At 37.0% G+C, this 21,510-nt stretch overlaps 1 protein-coding gene across 1 annotated transcript; it reads right to left on the bottom strand.

Moving 5' to 3' along the window:
* Window positions 1–607: 607 nt before the first annotated feature.
* On the bottom strand, window positions 608–19,923 carry LOC127617316 (beta-synuclein-like). The gene is made up of 6 exons (XM_052089291.1): window positions 19,729–19,923; window positions 18,705–18,835; window positions 12,135–12,164; window positions 10,916–11,034; window positions 7,882–7,968; window positions 608–1,395 (listed from the first exon to the last, which is right to left on the bottom strand). Exons 2-6 carry the CDS (start codon window positions 18,823–18,825, stop codon window positions 1,375–1,377), a joined length of 378 nt encoding a protein of 125 aa, XP_051945251.1. The 5' UTR covers window positions 18,826–18,835; window positions 19,729–19,923; the 3' UTR covers window positions 608–1,374.
* Window positions 19,924–21,510: the final 1,587 nt, after the last annotated feature.

Here is a 21,510-nt window from a genome sequence, read left to right as displayed (position 1 = left end):
TGAGAGGTCTGCCATAGCACTTCACCCATTCTGCTTGGCTCAGCATTTGTGTAGAGCACTATGTTCTCTTCTGGAGACACAGCCAGACATCCTGTTGTTTAGGGAGGGGAGAGAGGGGAGGAATGGGGCATCTCTCCTTGTGTTTATCACTCTGGGTACAATATCTGTCAGCAAACCTATTTAAAACACATTCAATCTATTATACTATCATTCAAAAGTTTCTCAAACACTTTTGATCTAAAGGCTTACGCACAAATGATTAAAATTGGTTTTGTAACAAATATAAATTGAGCTGACATGTGAAACATTTTTAATGTAATTATTATTATCTTGATTGTTATTGTTGTTGTTATCAGTAGTAATAGTATTTAATGATGAATCAGGAAATAATTGTTGTACAAACATACTGTAACACCTGTTTTGTTTTTAACGAAGTTTTTCAGACTTATTTTAAATTATTTTTTTCTAAAGTGTGGACAACAGTAGTAATACATAATGAGGTGTGTCCAAACCTTTGACCAGTAGTGTACACAATATTGTTGTCCCCTAATGTAGTGGAAACAGACCTCTGTTTTGATGGAATATATAATAAGAGGAAATTGTATGGTGTGTTTTATTTATTTATTTATTTACAGAGGATTCACTTGTCTTGAATGACTCAGAAACCTTAATATTGACATTTCCAGCATTGTAAAGCACATATTGACCTGACATCCATAAACATTTCAAGACACATTTACGCTAACTTCTCCAGTACACAAACGCATACATACACACAAATAGATACAAATTGCCCAATTCTAAGAAACAATCCACTGGAATGATATCACAAGCAACAATAAAGTTACAACGTATAAAACCTGAACTTCAAAAACTTTAAATAAATAACTTCAATATTAAATAAAAAAGAAGAAAAATAAAATCCCACAAACAGGCATTGCACACAGCAATATATAATACCATATTTACCCAAAGATATTTTAATCCCCAATATGCTATTGGAAGATCCGAAACATCTATTACACATATAGAAATGCAGTTACACAAGTACAAACAGTCACGATGGGGAACAGGTCTCGTTTCATTGGGAGGGAGACAAGGAAACGAGACAGAGCACCCCCCCTCCCCCCAGGCAGTCAGCATAGAGATACATCCAAAACATTACTGTCAGAACATGACATTTACAATATATCATAATAAAAGTATATATCTGATAGGAACAAATTTTTTCGGCAGGATTAACTGGAATATATATCTGTGTTTTTGTACTTTTTTGCAACAGGGGTTATTGTGATGAGTTTAGGGTTTGTACTTGTTATTGATAGACACTTTTTGTGCTGCTGGCTGAACTTGGGCTTGGAATGTTTATGCCTACTATTCATAATCCTGGTTCTCCTGTAGAAAAAGAAAACATACACTTTTAAATGGGTCATAGAATACATTTTCATCACAAACATTTTTAAAACACAGCAGTAAATCTGCATGGCTGCAGAGGTATCTGCTAACACTGTTCCCTATGTTAAGGATTATAAAAGGATTCATTAATGACTAATAAGTCATTTACAAATGCATTTTGCACTCAAAATAATTGCTTTCATGCAATACCTGCCAAATAGTAAGTAATTTTTCAACATATTATAAATGCTTAATAACACTTATTCAATATTAATAACAAAAAAAAAAAAAAAAATGTGCCTTAATCTAAAGTGGATGTACAGAAAGCATTTTAAGGAGTTGCCAACACTAAAAACCTATGAATATAAAGTTCTGCATAGTATAATGGTGATCAGGCTTTATTATATTAAATGCTGTGAATGAGCATGAAGATCAGGGGATTATAGGTAACTAGGTAAGTTGAGTAGCACCATTCTTTTGACATCAATGTGACAAGGAAAGAGACAACACAAGTGAGTCAAGACATTACAGTTATAAATATAAACACAAAATGTACTGTTGCAAAATGACAAAATCCCTCCTTTTAATCTCACCAAAATAGTCTATTTTTGCTGCAATGTGGCAAAAATTATGAAGTTGGACATTTTTTGTTTTTGATTAAAATAAATATGAATAAGTGTATTTATTAAGCATTTATAACATGCAAGTTAAAATGGTCTCTTTTCAGCAATTATTGTATTAAATTCGCCTTTCTATTCATGCTGTTTTAAGTGCTTATAAATGTTTTTATAATGCATTTGTAAATTACTTAAAATACTTAATGAAGCCTTTACAACCACCTTTAAAAAAGGTGATGGTGATACATTTGCGTTTGTGTCTTTTACTTGTTACATAGGATTTTATCAGCTATACTAATATATAATATATTTTAATAAAAACAAATTTGTGTTAGAAACATGTGAAGCAGTTATATTGATTTTAAATTAATATTCTATAAATAACAATATAATAGAAATGCTATATTTATACATCAAGTTTTATTTATAACTTGATTCAATGTTGCTGGCTATTATTTATCTTCCTATGCACTTGATACAATTGGACACCTAAACAAAGGTTTTCCATAACCAATGCCATTGATGCCATTTATAAATTAATCAGTCAACCATGATTAATTTATTCTGTAGCCTAAAGTATCCAGTAAATGCAGCAGTTACCGTGACAAAGTCAGTAGTTTATTAGATCTTATCATGCCGGCCACCATTAGAAGAGACCATCCTAATTTAGAATAAAATACTTTATTCAGCCACTGAAATGACTGGAGTCTTCATCTCATGTGAGTGTACATTGTGTTAAACATATTTGTAAAGAATAACATTAATTTTTTTTTCAGTTTAAAACCTTTATATGTCCACTTATTAGGCAGTGAACCTTTACGTCATGTGACATCCTACATCTAACAATGTTCCTCATTATTTTTGTCCTCTGCAGCAGTTTCTTTCTTCCCCAGCAGAGGGAAGCTGATGCTTTCAGATTAGGCTAAACAGTCAACAGAATTCTCATTGATTTATTTAATGAATATGATTATCAAAACATGCTGGACTTCTATTAGCATAGAATCTCAAGATATGCAAAGTCTTAAATGTCAGTATCATTATCAGATGGCCTTGTTTCCCTGTGTGCTAGATCACAGACATTGAGAATCAACTGGAAGCACTGACATGCACAGAACGGGGGCAGCAGGGGCGTAAGTTCGTTTACAAATATAAAGGTGCCCTTTTAATCATCCAGAAAAAGGGGAGATATTTTAATTATTAAATTAAAACAGATAAATAAATCAAAATTAAAATCTCGTCATAATCTCACAATAACGGTAATACGGGTTTATTAAAAAAATGAAGTGGAGGTGCCTTTAAGAGTGCGTGCTACAGCAGATCGGGGCAGATTCCAATCGCGAGTGATCCTCCCTATGCCCTATACTCACTCCGAACTGCAGAGCCCTTGAAGTATGTACTCTGAAGGAAACATGGCATTACTGTATGAATATACCCTTCGCTAACAGTCTTGTGGAAGGGCTCTCTGAGAAAAGATTCATTTTCTCACTTTGGTTTTGAACGAGCTTTCGAAGGGCATCCCCTCCCGCAGCAGTGCCCTTCAAGGAAGCAAAAAATGCAGTTTTTAATTCTCCCCGGAACATCAAAGTGCCGTTACCTCAGGCGAGTAACAGGTCAGATAAAAAGTCCACTCCATGTATTGTGTTATAAGTACCACTAGTGTAGACAGATTTATTAATTATAATGGGAGCGGTTGCGTCGCTTTCAGTGATATTAATTAAACGAGTCTTATATAGAATATTGACATACACTGAAGTAGCTGTCAGGTTTTAGCCAAAGCCAGTTTGATTTTGTTGAAAATAATAAGCCATTAGACTAATCACTTTCTGAAAAATACCATTAGGCTTCCACAGTATATCCGCTCCCTATATGCATATTATGCAGTCTGCATAGGGCACCAACTCCCTAGTGGGGCACCGTCATTTCCAAGGGTGGCCCCAGAAACTCTACCAGGTGTCCTTACTCGCATGTTATACATTATTCAAGGAACCTGTAGCATCCGTGGAATACAGTCGATCTCCTCGCGCTCACACTTTCTCATAACTCGTTTCCAGGGTAATGCCATGGTACTGAATGATTGATCATGTTCATATTTCATGATACTGTCATGGTACTCAAAGGTACTTTAAAAATACCATGGTTTTACAATGAAACGTCATAAACATGGGGTTATCTCTGACCATGTCTGAAAATAAACAAATAAACAAGTGTAATACCATAGTGCTTTTTGTGAAAAATATACTGTAACTGAATAGGCTATTATTTGTGATAAAGCAAAAATGAAATAAATAAATAAATAAATAAATAAATAAATAAATACAATAAAAAAAATCTGTACTATATATATATATATATATATATATATATATATATATATATATATATATATATATATATATATATAAATATATGTACAAGAACATGGTCAAATACTCAAAAAGCAAAGAAATTATTTAAGTATTAATAATTACTACTCTTTCAAAATAGAAAACAAAAACAATCAGTGTCGTTTTTTAGCCATCTGCCCCGTCCCTGCTAAGGTCTGTGCACGTCACTGACTGGAAGAGCTCTTCTCCTCCACAGGGCAAGGGGAGCCTCCATCACTACCCACAGTGCAACAGTGTTTTTGACGTCACCACCACTCCCATCCAGGCAGATCCAGCATGGCAGTGAGGTAATGAGCAAGCAAACAGAAGGAGGGGGAAGGGAAATAGAGGAAGAGGAGGAAACAGAAAGCCACCGCACAAGGAATCCCACCATGTCTGTGTCCACTGATGACACGTTTAAGGATTGAATGTGATAATAACTCTCAGGGGTTAAATTAGATATTATAATGCTGGGGAAAATAGACATAATTGAAAATTTTATAAAAATAATTTGTATAAAATTATTATTGTATACATTATTATGTAAGGGACAATGTTACAAGTCAGGTGCTGAAATAAAATGACCCCTGTCAGGGTGATCCTGTATTACCCTGAAGGGGTGTATTATGTGATAATAATCAGCTGATTGTGCGTTACCCTGTTTTTTTGCACGACTACTTGCCAAATTACTAAATAAATGGACATGAAACATTGATATGAGTTAAAATTATTTTATTATTATTTTTATCAAATCATACAGTCAAATGGTCCTTATACAAAATCATAAAATAAGGGTGTGTGTGTTTTTGTATCTTGTAGATAGTGACTGTAAGACTGATTTTTAAAATTAATTTGATAATTAAATAATTCAATTACATTTTGATATTACAACATCAGCCTATAAAATCCCCCATATGTGTCTGTCAAGAAGAGATGCTTAAATGAGAACACTAGTGTACTATTTATGAAGGCTATATCTTTAACACCAAGTATATATGCTGACTCTGTTGATTTTCTCCTTGATTCTTTTAACTCAAAAGTTAAAAGTGTAATTGATGATATTGCTCCTGTGAAAGTCAGGAAGAAGAGTGGCAGACAAAAAGCGCCTTGGAGAAACTCAACAGCAGTGCAAAATATGAAAAGACAATGCAGAAAAGCAGAGTGCATGTGGCGGGAAGACAAAACTTGTAGTCCATTATAACATCTACAAAGACAGCATCCATGCTTTTAATATGGAACTAGGCAAAGCTAGACAGACTTTCTTCTCGAATATTATAAACAGCAACTTAAACAACACACGCACTCTTTTTGCGACTGTAGAGAGACTGACAAACCCCCCAAGCCAGATTCCCAATGAATTGCTCTCAGACAGCAAGTGCAATGAGTTTGCTTCTTTCTTCTCTGAAAAAATCAATAATATCAGAAAGGTGATCAGCACATCCTTGAGTTGTGCTGGGGTCAGACAAATCAAACCACAACCTGAGAAAGTAGTTACTATGTCTGATTTCAAAGAAATTGATGGCAAAATTTTGGAAGAAACCGTACAGCACCTTAAAACATCAACCTGTGCCCTTGATGCACTTCCCACATCTTTTTTCAAAAGTGTGTTCAACTGTTTAGAAGCAGATCTCCTAGAAGTGATAAACTCTTCACTTCTCTCTGGGAGTTTTCCAAACTCCCTGAAAACTGGAGTTGTCAAGCCCCTCTTGAAAAAGAGCAATCTGGATAAGACCATATTAAGCAACTATAGACCGATCTCAAATCTTCCTTTCATAGGCAAGATCATTGAAAAAGTTGTCTTCAATCAGCTGAACAAATTCTTGAACTCGAATGGATACTTTGACAATTTTCAATCTGGTTTCCGATCGCATCACAGCACAGAGACAGCGCTCATAAAGATAATAAGCGATATTCAGCTTAAATACTGATACAGGCAAATTATCAGTACTGGTACTACTCGACCTCAGTGCTGCATTTGACACTGTTGATCACAACATACTTCTTGACAGGCTGGAAAACTGGGTGGGGCTTTCTGGGATGGTCCTAAAATGGTTCAGGTCATACTTAGAAGGGAGAGGTTATTATGTGAGTATAGGAGACCATAAGTCTGAGTGGACGTCCATGACATGCGGAGTCCCTCAAGGCTCAATTCTTGCGCCACTCCTGTTCAACCTGTATATGCTCCCAATGAGCCAAATAATGAGAAAGAACCAAATTGCTTACCACAGCTATGCAGACGACACACAGATATACTTAGCCCTATCACCTAACGATTACAGCCCCATTGACTCCCTGTGCCAATGCATTGATGAAGTTAACAGTTGGATGTGCCAAAACTTTCTTCAGTTAAACAAAGACAAAACTGAAGTCATTGTGTTTGGAAACAAAGATGACGTTCTCAAGGTGAATGCATACCTTGACGCTAGGGGTCAAACAACTAAAAATCAAGTCAGGAATCTTGGTGTGTCTCTAGAGTCAGACCTTAGTTTCAGTAGTCATGTCAAAGCAATAACTAAATCAGCATACTATCATCTGAAAAATATTGAAGAATTAGATGCTTTGTTTCCAGTCAAGACCTAGAGAAACTTGTGCATGCCTTCATCACCAGCAGGGTGGATTATTGTAATGGACTCCTCACTGGCCTTCCCAAAAAGACCATAAGACAGTTGCAGCTCATACAGAACGCTGCTAACCAGGATTCTGAGCAGAACCAGAAAATATGAACATATCACACCAGTCCTCAGGTCTTTACACTGGCTCCCAGTTACATTTAGGATTGATTTTAAAGTATTATTACTGGTATATAAATCACTCAATGGGCTAGGACCTCAATATATTGCAGATATGCTCACTGAATATAAACCCAACAGATCACTCAGATCATTAGAATCACATCAGCTAGAAATACCAAGGGTTCACTCTAAGCAAGGAGAGTCTGCTTTTAGCTATTATGCCAGCCGCAGCTGAAACCAGCTTCCAGAAGAGATCAGATGAGCTCCTACAGTAGTCACATTCAAATCCAGACTCAAAACACATCTGTTTAGATGTGCATTTACTGAATGAGCACTGTGCCACTGTGTGGCCGACTGTTTGTACTGTATTTTATTTTATTTTATATAACTGTTTAAATTATTCTTATTTTTTTATTCTTATTTTAATCTCTTCTATGTAAAGCACTTTGAATTACCATTGTGTATGAAATGTGCTATATAAATAAACTTGCCTTGCCTTGCCATATCCCCCATTTTTATAACTGTAAAAAATGATTTATAATGCATTTGCAAATGACTTAATATTCATTATCGAACACATTTATGCTTTACAGAGAGGAGTGTTCTAAAATAAAAATAGAATGCTGCAAATTTGGAAAGATAACATCCCACTAAATAACACCTATGATTGTGACAATGAGTTTAATTTAGAATGTAACACCATTAAAAAACACATATCAGTAGAGTTCTATCACTCTTCGTAGAGTTGTGTGCCGTGAGCAGTGATGTTCTCACCTGCTGGGTTTCGTCGTATGTTTGTCCCTCTGGGTCCATCAGAGCTTCTCCCATTGGCTCCTCTGTGGCCTCCTGACCAAACTCAGGCTGTGAATACACAAATGAAAGCACATATTGTTTTAAAAACCAACAATGCAGAAACATTTGGCCACCTTTCATTATACAAACCTGCATTAGCACTATGAAACTAAAATTAGGCATGCATTACACTAATAGGATCACAATTATTTAAAACAGCACTATCATGGAGAGGGTAATTGGCACCTTTTGGCACCTGACTGGTTGTGCTATTTACTGTCTGTACAGTATATTAGTGATGCATCTGCTAGTGCGCTTCTGTTACACGTTATATGTTCAGATATGCATAATAAATATTTTATCAACCTCCATTATATGGCATGCCACAGAGAGAGAGAGAGAGAGGAGAGAGATTTTCATAGATTTTCTTTACAGTTCTGGGTCACAAAGGGGTTTATTTTTAAACTGGGCTATCACAGTCAATTAGGTCATATTTCAGACATCTATAATTGTAATAACACAACCACTCAAATCCTTCATGTCAATCAAACAACAAGCCCTATAAACAGAGATATGGATCATTCTTAAGAAACCGTGACATTGGTGCTTGAACGCTTGTAAGATTTTACATTTATTTTCATATATATAATTTAATTTGAAAAGGTTACTGTCAGTTTCATATTTTATGTACTGTCGGGATTCTTGCACCTATGTTCTAGTTTTTGTTTTGGTCATTTGTGTATTTTTCTCCTTGTGCTCTATCTCGTGTCTTGATTCCACCCCCACGTAAACCTTGTTATTTTTTCATTTTCTCCACCTGCCCTCCCCGATTGCCCTCCTTATTTTTAACTCTCTACATTCACCTTCTGTATCTTGTCTTGTGCTGGAGTCTTCCTCTCTGTTATATTCTTCTAGTCCTTCATGTTCCTTCACGGTCTGTTTTTCTGCAAGCTTAGAGAGATGGAGGCCCTGCTCAGGGCAAGGACCTCCACACTGCATAAGTCCAGACTCCTCTTTGTCCATGCCACACCTTATCTCAGATACACAACAAGCCAAGCATCGCAGAAGAAGGAGGACCACTGCAGTTCCCCTATAGGCGCCCGTCCTCATTGCAGCTCCCTTGGAGGCGCCCGTCCTCACTGCAGCCCTCCTGGAGTTGCCCACCTTTACAGTGGCAGCTCCCCTGTAGATGCCCACCTTCGCTGCTGTAGATCTCTTGGAGGTGCCCATCTTTGCCGCTGTAGGACTCTTGAAGTCACCCAAACTCGCTGCTGCAGCCTCCTGGAAGTGCCCGTCCTAAAGGCTACCCTCATCCACCCTCCCTTGGACTTCGTCTGAATTCTGGAGCCACTCTCTTAGGTTACCCTCCCACCCTCCCCTGGTCTCTTGCCCTCCTCTTTAGTATTGCTGGAACACCCTTGGTCTGTTCCTTGTCTTTATGCTCTGCCGGCCGCCGTTTGGTCTGTCCCGCCAGGGCCCCTGGTCAGATCCTTGCCTTTCTGCTATGTCAGCCCCTCTGGTTTGCCCAACCTGCATCCCCCTGGTCTGTCCTCTGCCTTGTTTTGTTTCCTTTTCCATGTTTTGTCCTCTAAAGGGAGTTTTGGATTACTGCCCTGTTGACAACTGTCTGAGTCTTATGTGTTTTTTTTTACCCTTAATTAAATACTTTGTGTTTTTGACTGTCCACACTTAATCTGACAGTTACGGCAGAACTCTCAATAATTATACTAATAGTTAACAATTAATAATTATTACTATGTATTTTAATTATATATTAATATAAATGATAGGGACAGACATAATAAGTAAAACCATTTCATCAGAATGACCCACAAAAACATTGTATACTATTGACCATGTACTGGAACTGGACCATGTACTGGAACTCACAAACAAATAAATCATACAGCAGCACAAGCAGACATACACAATCCCTGACCACCCACATACTGTTTAGTCACATACTCCAAAACCATGAAACTACGCACTTCAACGGGCCATCTACACACTATTCTTGTTATGACAATAGCTGTTGGGATGATAGCTTACCTGAAGGACTAGAGCTTCAAAATTGATGACAGTGACGTCATGTTTCTTTTCTTAGCTCACAATGTACAGCAGGCTTCACACACACAACTGTAAACACTACAAGCACAAATGCTGCAAGCTTCTTATGTTGATTCTATCTCTAAGTGATTTATGAGATTACCAGGTCACCACAAGCCTGTTGGGGAAAATCAGAGGAAGACCACACCTGAAAATCTGTCACTACTACTATTGTAAATTCTGTTCATACTATATTAACCCTGAGTGCTTTCGTGTTAAATGAAATAAAGAAAGTAAAAAAATTTTTAACAGCATGTGTGCGACTAAATGATAACATAATTTACATTTTTGGGTGAACTCTCTTTTAAGTAAAACTGCCAAAGTTTGAAGACTGACTTCTCCCATAGAGCATTTTAAGTACATCGCAAAGTGCTTTGCGACCTTGGGCAAGGTCGAGAGAAAGAGAGTGAGAGAAAGAGAGAAAGAGACGGATGGGGGAAGGGAGAGGGGCTGAATGGAACAGAAGGACAAGACATGATATTCCCTGTGGGATGAGAGGCCCGCCATTATCTGTCATGTGTATTGATGTGGTGGTGAATGTGTGTGAGGTGTACCGCTCTCTCACAGATCTCGTTTCTTTTTCAGTCCTTTTTTCTTTGATGACATCCAATGATATTCTTCCAAGCGTTTAATTCTAATGCAATAAACCATAACTATATCTGGGGGTCATATACATTGCGATAATTCCCAGATAACAAAATATCTGTCCTATGTTCTTCCTTGGGAACTTGAAAATGTGCTTCTTAATTACTGGTAAGTCAAAAAAACATGATTTATTATGATTGAATCAGACTGGTTTGGTTACACCAACGAAAGAAATAGATCTTCATATTGCCACTTTTAACAGAGTTTTTAACATCATTTTGAAAAAAGGTGCAATACAATGAGTTTGTCAGATAAAAGGACATACATTCATGTCAGTGGGGAACTCGTCCTTCTTCACCAGGCCGGTGGCTGCGGCGATATTTCCTGCCCCAGACATCACAGCTCCACCCAAATGAGAGGCCTGTTCCTTTGTCTTCTCCGCCACTGACCAGAGATAAATTAAAACACATTTTAAACACTGACACATCCAATTTCAACACAGACACATCAATCACAGATTCAATGTTTAAAAAACAGAAAGAAAAAAGAAAAGAAAAAGGAAAATCAATAATTGGGAAATAAGCATTTTGGGCAATGCTTTACAGATTTTAAATTAGTCTGCATATATAATGCATTATAAAGCTATTCTTATTATAGTATAATGCATATAGTCCCATATAATAAACAATGCAATGCAATGTAACTTAAAAGAGCATAATGCATTAAAATATATTATTGACACCATTGTACATTATTAGCTATATCATATGTTAGTACAATGTTATTTAATCAATGTTAAGACTTAATTTACCTGAAAAATGAAGTTTCACCAATAAAAGTATTTTTTATGTGTTCATATAAGTAGAAATCAAGTAGAAAGAGATCACTGAGATAACAATTGCAACAATTACCACTTTTCAGTGTATTGTGAATGGAGTTACATTTATTTCAGAGAACATTTAACTGATATTAGGCCATTATGAATGCATTAAAGTGCATTAAGAATATTTTAGTAATGTATTATACAGGTATCAAGTGTTACTGAATTTGATAAATGGGTTTGGAGAAATTGTGCTCATGAAATAGCAGCATAAATATGTTATATGAATTTTATTTTTTCCTGTTTCCTATTATAGCACACGAAGACACATGCTATAATGAACTTAGTTGTTGATCATGTGTTTTAATGCATTATACTCTTAAAGGTACAGCACAGAACTGTGGTTACAATTATTAATGAGTCAAATTGAATGCATCATAGTGCATTAATATGCTCTTTACAAGGCATTAAATAGGTCTAGACATGCTTTAAGTACAGTGATAAAGAACTGACATAATTGTGACAAAGTTTAGAGATATTGAGATGAGGAGGACAATGGCAAATCCCATCTGTCCAACACAGTCCTTGAAAATATCCTTCTGAAATATCAGCCAGGCTCAGAACTATTTGTCCCGGTTCCACTTTGTGGCTGCACACATGCCCTTTGAACACATTAAATGAGACGTATTCATTATTTACAAGACACTTTGCAGAATCACCTTACCTGTAGCAACACTGTCTTTGGTCTTGTTGCCTGAAAGCACAATAAAGAATAATATAAAATCATTTGCACATCCTAAGACGATAATGAACACATTAAATTAGTCTTCAGAAGGAAACGTGATAAGGCTGTAAGCAAGTACATGATAAAGACAGGCAGTAAATGTAAAGACAATGTGAAGTACAAGGCTGGAACAGCCAGAGTAGCTTAATTTAAAGGTTAACTGATAAATCATTAGAGCTAATAGAAGCTGTATCTCAGACCTATCACTGTAACCGCCCTGCACGAGTGAACTAAAACTCACAAGTGTCTATTAGGAAAGGAGTTCCAATCAGTCTCAGTATGTTTAATAGAAGAAAGAAGAAGGATTAAGAGAAAGAGAGTGAGTGAGTGAGAGAAGTAGACTTATTACTGCAGGTGTGTTTTATCTACAATACTTCAGTGATTCAACCACAAATGCACTTCTTGGACGAAGTAAGGTCTGGTCAAAAATGCGCAGTGTAGAAGAAGAATACTTTTTGATTAAAAAGGGTTATTACATTTGCTTTATTTGGTTATAACATGATCAAACAGAAACTCAACATGGTGCTTATGAATGTTCAAGTACCCTGAAATCAACCCCATTCTCCTTGTGACAGGGCGGTGGGCGGGGCTTTGTGGTGATTCTGCACACCCGGTTCCTTATGAGGCTAATTAAGCCTCCAAGAGGGACAAAGGCCGACTGCGGATGGTGGTGCGGGAGAGAGAGAGAGAACATGATGGTCAGCTGCCTGTAAACGATCTCTCTCTGTCGCACCACCATCCGCACCACTCCTGAATTAGACTCACCACTCCATCAGACATTTTTGCATCAATTCAAGTATGTGCACCTTTCCACATGGCACTACTGATTACACTTTGCGCATAACCTCTGAGATACAGGGTGTGTCTCAATCAGCTCCCTTGCTCACTATGCCGGGAATCAGTATATTGTAACATGAATTCGGGCACTGGCAAGGGTGTTCATTCACTGAACATTGGGACACTTGTGACTCAATCACCTGCAACATGATTACGAGCTTGGGCATTCAAGTGCAGCTGTTATTAATAGGCACCCTTGCTGTATAAATGGACACTATTGTTAATTTTCGCTGAAGATATTCAAATGTACAGTGTTATTATAACAGATAAATTACATAAATAAAGAGAAAAAAATTGAAAGGAGTGTATTTTAAACCTTCTTTTAACAACTCTAATATTAAAAGTTGGTTCCACTTTCATTGTGGATGACAGACAAACAACATCTCTTTTAAAGAGATAAGGCTTTGGCATTATTTATACTTGTGCTCATCTTCTAACAACTTGAGAGACTTCAGAAGACATTACAACGTTATGTCTTACGTAAGGTAAGTGTAGCAACGATGCTCCCTGGTTTTTAAGATGCATTGTGTGATTTTTTTAGGGAGAGAACGTTTCAGTACCCTGGATGATTTTGCGAATGAGACAGCCATAAAAATGGCTGACTCCCTGATCAGTGTCCTGACTACTGAACTAGGATTGAGATGCACCCATAGGTTCTAGATGCAATAGAAACCAGGAAGTATATGCGTTCACATAAATAATGCGAGCACCATTGTGAGGTTGAATTTTTGCTCTAAAAATGATATTTTTACTCTCTTGATCGTTAGGTTTAGGGTTGGGGTTTGAGTGTAGGGTTAATAAAATATGCGCTCCGGTTGACAACATTTACACTACTCACTTTACTACTTGCTTTTGGTGCCAATCTGTGGACGTTTCACCTCAAAAACACTTCCAGTTTTGGACACTGGGGGCAGTCGTTTAAATTTTAGTAGGCACAAACTGATTTCAGCAGTAGAACTTTCGATTTACTGTCACCAAATATTACGAGATTTGTACTTATCCTAGGGCAGTGGTTCTTACATTTTTTTGGTAATGTCCCCCTTTGAAACAAGAAAATAATTCGCTGAGAAAAGTAAGAGAAAAGTAACAGGTCCCACGTGACAGCACTGTCTACTTGTCGTATCGGTTGTGGCCTGGACCTCAGGACAATAATTTACACCTAATTTATTTTGAGTAATGGTACTGAAAAACGTTAATAACCACTGAAATAAAAATGGACCTAAGACACTTTAAAAAAATGCCATTGTATGGTGCCCCCCTGGACGTGGATAATTTGGCCCTGTAATATATACTGCATTTTAACTTACCTAAAAATGACATTTTCACCCATTTACTCACCCTTGCTGTTCAAAACCAGTAGAACTTTTGAGGGATGAAAGGATTGTGATTGTGGCTGCCAAGCTTGAAAAGCATCGTAAAAGTCATCCATAAAACTTCTTCTGAAGCCATACAAAAGTGTTGTGCACGTGTGAACATCTTTTTTTACACACTCTGTGTGGATTGTGTGAAAGTAAACAAGATATTGGCCTTGTCCCACACTTTGAGAACCTAGGATGTTGTGGGTGGCTGCCAGGGGTTGCTTGTGTTTGCTTGGATGTTTTGAGAAGTTTTTAGTGTGTTGCCCTGCAGTTGCAAGGGTGTTCTGGGTGGTTTCTAGGTGTATGCTTACTAACGCAAGTCACTGGTTCTAAGGGTATGTTCCAAAATGTCCTGCCTACATAGGCAGCTGTCTTCTATGGCAGCATCCTTACTGAAATGATGCCTTATAAGAGAGCGATTTGGAACACTCTACAAAGGCGGCAGCTTCGTGCATCATTCAAATAGCGCCCCTCACGCGCAGCACACAGGACTCAACTCGTAACTGATTTCAATACGCATGGCACACACACACATTTTGGGTAACATAGTTGGTTTTGTGTCATATTAAATGGTTAATTATCGATACTTTTCGGTTTTAAATGGATTATAAGTATATTTATAATCAATTTATTTCGCATCATCCACCATCTTGGATTTTGCATTATGGTAAGAATGATTTAAAACCAAATTGTTTCTTTCTCTCTTTTTTTTCGTACTTTGACTATTGTCAAGATCCATATATAGAGAACATTATAAGAGGATATAATTTAAAGTATTTAATACAGTTGATTTTTCCTCAAAAATGTACTGTATATTGTGATATATATCGTTATTGTGATATAAATTTACTTACATGGTTATACAAGATTTTGGTCATATTGCCAACCTCTAAATATTGCTATAGTAATGTGATTCTATGAGACCAGGTTGGATTTTATGGCCCATTTTACTATCTGCCAGGTGAAAAACGTTAAGTCTGACCACTTAGAAAATTAATAGCACACGTTTCAAAGTATCTTTCATGTCTGTAACACAAACAATACGGGGCGAGTAACATTTCAAATTGTACAACTTATGGTTAGGGGTTTGTTCAAATGAGCAATAGTAATATTGATGCTTGCCTTAGCAAGCCCCACTAAATGTACAGGTGGGAATATCCAGCTCAAAACAATAATGAGACTGCACACATTGGAAACCATTTGGGAAATAAATGTGAAATGGACAGGAAATGCAAGTGGTGTAATATTGATGGGACAGAATGAGCCACTGTGACAGAATACAGATACTGTATATCTTCCTCAGCTGGCTTGGTGGTACATGTGCTTGAAAGAGTGCATGATGGTGCAGCTGCTGTCCAAGGTGGAAGGAGAACCTATCAGCAAACTGTCACCCCTCCTCCACAAAGTAACACACAATCCCAGAAGGGCATTCAAGCATAGATACTCAGGGCACCATGGTTGTCCAGTGTAAGCATAGTAAATTTGTGTTCACTGAAAGGAAACGACAGCAATTGTACAAAGCATAAAAAGCCACCGACAGAAAGATCTGCTATGTGTTCGTAAAGCAACCACAGATGGGCTGGAAAGATCTGGGCTAATTGTCTCTCCCTGGGATGCTGGTGGCACAAATGTGACATTTTTTTATGTAGAGGGATTCTATAATTCATTCATTTCAATGTCAAAAGAGAGTATGAATGAAAGTTTATGTACATAAAGGGTGCGTTAATTCTGTCATAATTTATTCCCCCTCATGTTGTTCCAAACGTATGACTTTACTTTCCTCCATGAAACACAAGAGGATACATTTTGAAGAATGCTGACACTGCTCTTTCTCAGAAATAGTGAATGGGGACTGAGGATGTCAGAAGGAGATGCTAGGCAGAATGTTAGGCAACTGTGTTCCACAGAAGAAAGAATGTCATTCAAGTTTGGATATCAACATGAGCAATTTGCACAAATAAAGACAATAAAAAATTAATAAATAATCAATTTAAACAAAAGCGCCCTCTTAGTCTCCAAAAGCTCAATTGCAGCAACTCAACAAACAAGATCAAGTTCTGGCATCAAGCAGACTTACCTACAATAATTCTAAGACATCCTTAAAAAGATATACTGTATACTGTATTTCCCTTCTGTCAGCTCAGTTTTAATATAATTTTGACAGTCATTGGTTTGTGTTTACATTCTTAGAGCTCTTTGTCATCTGCACTGTACACATAGAGACCTGTGAGCTCATGGAATTGTGTGACATGTGGTCCGTAAGTCTTTTTTCCAACCCGACAGGAGATCAAAGAGATGTTGGAGCAGCTCCAAAAGTCAATGATCTCATGCTGGTGCTATAGATTCTCTCTCAAATAATGAGTATATTAATGTGGTGTATTTTCTCTATGAATAGTTTTTTTGTGTTATTCTGTAACAAATCCCAGTCCAGCATTTTGAGTTATTTTACTTTTACAGATCTCTATGGATGAATAAGTAAGCTGTTTTAGTAAGCTATACAAGAGAGCAAAGACATGCTAAGAAATTCCCTCTAATTAATATATAACTATTGTTTGGGCATGTATTTATAGGATATTTGTATTGAGCTGTATTGAATATTGGCAATACAGACCAGTGATATAGAGTGCTCTTACACCCCATACATTTGTGCAAAAGATCACTGCCGATGGTGTTATTGAAATGGGTGGATGGCAAATAAAATGCACAATAACTTTTTTTTCTCCCAACATTAAGATTTTGATTAATATTCATTGAATATATAAGGGAAAGTGTATACAGTATTTTAGGTACAAATATTCCCTGTTGTCTCTAAATTAATACTTAATGAGGTCATGAAAACATCATGTCTAATAATTATACAAGAAATATAAAAATGTTATTTAACAGTATAGTATGTCACATCACACTGCAGGAATCCCCTCACCCCCATTTATTGTGACTAATTATTTGAAAAATAACGAGATACAAATCAATAAATTAATTATTCCCCAGGCCCGTAAGTAAATTCTTTAATAAGGAATACTCCTACCATCGGAGCAATTCAAGCTTGATATATCACCTTGATGTTTTTTGCGAATCTGTGGCAAGAGGGGGCAGTCAGCGTAACCTGTACAGGCAACTTGACTAGTAAAACCAACTAGAACAACAAGCGCAGCCTTCCAGAGATAATGCACTGTTGCGCTCAAAGACTGCTGGACCGAGTACAGAAAGCAGAAAGCAGAGTTGTTGAGACACGTTTCAAACTGTGCTTAACTTGACCAAGGTCCTAAAAAAACAGCACGTACAACTAGAGAGAAGCATCCAAAAGCATCTGTCTGACGTATGAGTACATTGACCAACAATTTAAAATAGCGCAGAGGGAAATAGGCCAATAATAGGGTTGTGTTTAGTGATATGGAAATAAAACAAACAATATTTTTACTTTTAAACCCACTTTTCATTTAGTCTAAATACTTAAATTGTCTGGCGACACAATATATGTACATGATGTAATGTATTTGAATCTAAATTATAGGCCTAATATTTATTATATATTTATTGTAGAATTGTTCTATTATTTATATAATGCATTATCTTTATGTGAGGGCCATGAATAAAAGGGCTATACACTAAAGCACACCCTCAAAATACATTCAAGATCAGGGGTGGGTAGCAGGTCTTTTTTGATCGGATCATGAACAGCATGGGGAATTAATGCACATTTTAAAATGCACAGCAAATATAGCAAAATAAACAGGCTTATCAACTTTTACAAAAGAGGGGAAACATTTTAAATATAATTTGTTGTGTCCGATCAAATTCATTTTCTGTACAAACTCATTGATCACTTGGAAATCTGGCTAATGCTAATTCATGCATTTATTCAATTTGTTAAGGTGTATGCACTTACATATTAATCAATACTCCTATTCAGCCCAAGTAATGTTAATAATTTTGCATATTGCTGGGCCTATGTTGTTCATGGTTTTGTGCTATACTGTGTTGCCACTTGATGTACAATACATAAATAAATAAAAACATCTGAAGCAAAAGCAGTTGAGAACTACTACTCAAAATTCCATGGCTCTTCAAGAAAAAAATATGATAAATGTGTAAGTGGCCTGGAAAACCCCACCCAATATCCCAGCCAATCACAGAATTACACAATCGTGCCTGAACCTATAACGATGCTCTAAGAAAAACTAGTGAAACAGATAGCAACCCCCTGCTGTCCCGTAGGCTTTATGCTTTGTGGTCCCTCCCACTCGCACCGAGCTCGCGCATGATTCGTGATATGCATGAATTGAAAAAGAGCATTATATGCTTCGTGTCTTACCCACAAACATCACGCCTTCCTTGGTCTTCTCAGCAGCGACCGCAACGCCTTCCTTGGTTTTCTCTGCAGCCACTGCCATACCTTCTTTAGCTTTAGAAAACCCCTTCATAAAAACATCCATCTTGACCCCTCTGCGTCCAAGAGAGCAGAGTGAAAACAGATCAAAGAATGTCATAGTGTATTCGATGAACGTGGAATAAATTGAATTCGAAAGCAACATAGAGAATTGGTGTGTGCGCGCGCGCCTGTATACGCGCTCCTGTCAGGGGAACAATAAGTAGTCTAATTTCCCTGAAGCTTAAACCGTTATTCACCAATCCATGCACAGATGTCAGTGTTTCCAACACGGTTTCGAAAGGGTTAATGTTTAAAAACTCTATTGCTCAACTCACAATGAGTGAGAAAATGCTTATTTTACGGTGAGCATCTATGGGTTCTTAATTTATAGTAGATTCGCAATAGACATATTTTAGGCTTGTGTAATTACATAAAAAAGGCACAGACCTTTTTTGATTACTGTACTGACTATAAAAGCACATGATGTACAGCTTACAAACGCATCGATGTATTAAAAGCACCGTGTCTACACAATCCTGGAAATGTTTCAAATAGCAATAATTATAATTTTTTTATTTTATTTTTTTCAAATACAAAGAAGACGGATCTTTTCTTGCACTTCTTATAGCCTATAAAATATGGTGTAACCTCTCCAATGTCTTCACACAGGAAAATCACTGAACAACGACTTGGGTTAAATTAAATCACGAAACGCAACAATTGCCTGTTTCAGCATCAGGTTGCATATAGAAAGCAATGTTTTAATTTGATAACACCAGCACGCAAATGCTCGTTTTCCATCGACAGCTCGCGCACAGTTTTTGGATGTCCTTACACGAGCTCTCCGTTGGTATTTTGACACGTCGTGCGATATCACAGCACGTTCACATAAAACGCTTTCATTACAGCCTGGTGTAGATGTTTTATAATAATAATAAATAAGTAAATAAACAATAAAGAAACTTACCTTTTAAAGCACCTTCTTCGTCCTTATGGTTCAATTGCGTAATAGATTGCACTATCGTTGAAGGAAATGTTACACTAAGATCTGAAGGTGGGCCTTCCACTAGATGCGCTCAGCCAATCAGGAGAGGGTGAGACGATCGACGCAGGTAATGGTACTGATCATGATGGGGTGTCAGACCCCAGCTATAATGGCGATGACCAGTGTGCCATAGTAAGACTAGTATTACACACAAACACACACACGAGAGAGAGAGAGAGGAGAGAGAGAGAGAGAGAGAGAGAGAGAGAGAGAGAGAGAGAATTTGTGCAAATGTTGCTGAGAACGTCAAAGGGGATATATACTTTTGAGACCTGATTCATACACTATACTCTTTCAAGCATATTTTGAATTAGAAAACACCATAAGTAAATAAATCTATCTGCCTTTCTGCCTGCCTGCCTGCCTGCCTGCCTCTCTCTCTCTCTCTCTCTCTCTCTCTCTCTCTATCTATCTATCTATCTATCTATCTATCTATCTATCTATCTATCTATCTATCTATCTATCTATCTATCTATCTATCTATCTATCATGTTTGGAATAAAGAAAGAGAAGACTGAATTGTGTCATGGTGACAAACAACAGTTATAGGTATTGGCATTACCTCACACAAAATGATAAATACGATAATATACTTTTGCTATCATGTTCAATCTTCTTCTCTGGTGTCAACCACTAGATCTTCATATCATACACAGATCTTATCGGATATGTTTAAGAACTGACGAGCCTAATGTTTAACCTTGGATTGTAACTATATAATGCATGACTGAATGCTCAATTTAATGACGATCTTGAAGGAAGAGTGAACATGCATATATTGTGCTGAATTACTGCAGGTGATGCATATTGTCTGGCCAGTCCATGGTTGAAGTGGGTGCATCGTGACATCTGGCACTGAAATACAATCAAATGGCTCTACTGACCAATTGATTTTGTCCTCAAAGATAAGCATGTCTGAAGCCTGGTAGAGACCAGTCACAGCTGGCCATTCAAGTGTAAATGTAATCAAGTTGAAGGAAATCGCACAGACCCGTGATTGTTATTGGGTGAACGCTTGAACTGATTATTGCTCTCACACCTATGACATTATCTGCATACTAGCGCTTAACATAATAAGAGTGAAGTATATTAAGTCCTGTTTCCAAGACTCGTGTGCCATCTGCTGTTTCAGTGCTAGTACAGCAACGTTTTGGTTTTTCTAGCGTTTTACACCAAGTGGGTGAAACATGACATCAACAAACAGCACTAGTGGTATGCTGAAGCAGAATTCCAGCACCATGGACAGCGACAGTCATACAGACCAGTACATTACACACAACTCAATTTCTGAGTTCAAAGTCATTTGATAATTTTTCTGAGGCTATAAGTATATCAAGTGTGTGTAAAAGGTGGTGTAACTTTCTGGATACAGTAAATAAATAAATATATAAAAGTATCATTAAACACTGAAACTCTTACAGTTTTTCTCAGTCGCTTTGGCTCATTTTTTTAAACAGTCTTAACATTGTCTAAACTGTAAGTGCAATTGTCACAACTGTTTCATGGGACATCACAACTTAACTGCATGTCTGCAAAATGTAGTAACTCACCCAAAACATTAAATTCATGCTTCAAAACATTACTGTTTAAGTTTTTTAGTCATTGTGTGAGCCATACTGGTCAAAATGTTTAGATGTTTTTTCACCATGGCAGTCAACCCTGGACTGTTTGTTATATACAAATTTGATGACTTGTTGACATTGA

Source organism: Xyrauchen texanus, chromosome 23, assembly GCF_025860055.1.
Source record: "Xyrauchen texanus isolate HMW12.3.18 chromosome 23, RBS_HiC_50CHRs, whole genome shotgun sequence".
NCBI lineage: Eukaryota > Metazoa > Chordata > Actinopteri > Cypriniformes > Catostomidae > Xyrauchen > Xyrauchen texanus.
This window is presented reverse-complemented; position numbering and strand designations above follow the sequence as displayed.

What these genes read in the sequence shown, in the direction of transcription:
- LOC127617316 (XM_052089291.1), bottom strand. Translation starts at nt 18,825, where the DNA reads ATGGATGTTTTTATGAAGGGGTTTTCTAAAGCTAAAGAAGGTATGGCA. An exon ending in GGAAGGCGTGATGTTTGTGG is followed by an intron (nt 12,165 to 18,704) that starts GTAAGACACGAA and finishes TTGTGCTTTCAG; the next exon opens with GCAACAAGACCAAAGACAGT. An exon ending in CAAAGACAGTGTTGCTACAG is followed by an intron (nt 11,035 to 12,134) that starts GTAAGGTGATTC and finishes ATCTCTGGTCAG; the next exon opens with TGGCGGAGAAGACAAAGGAA.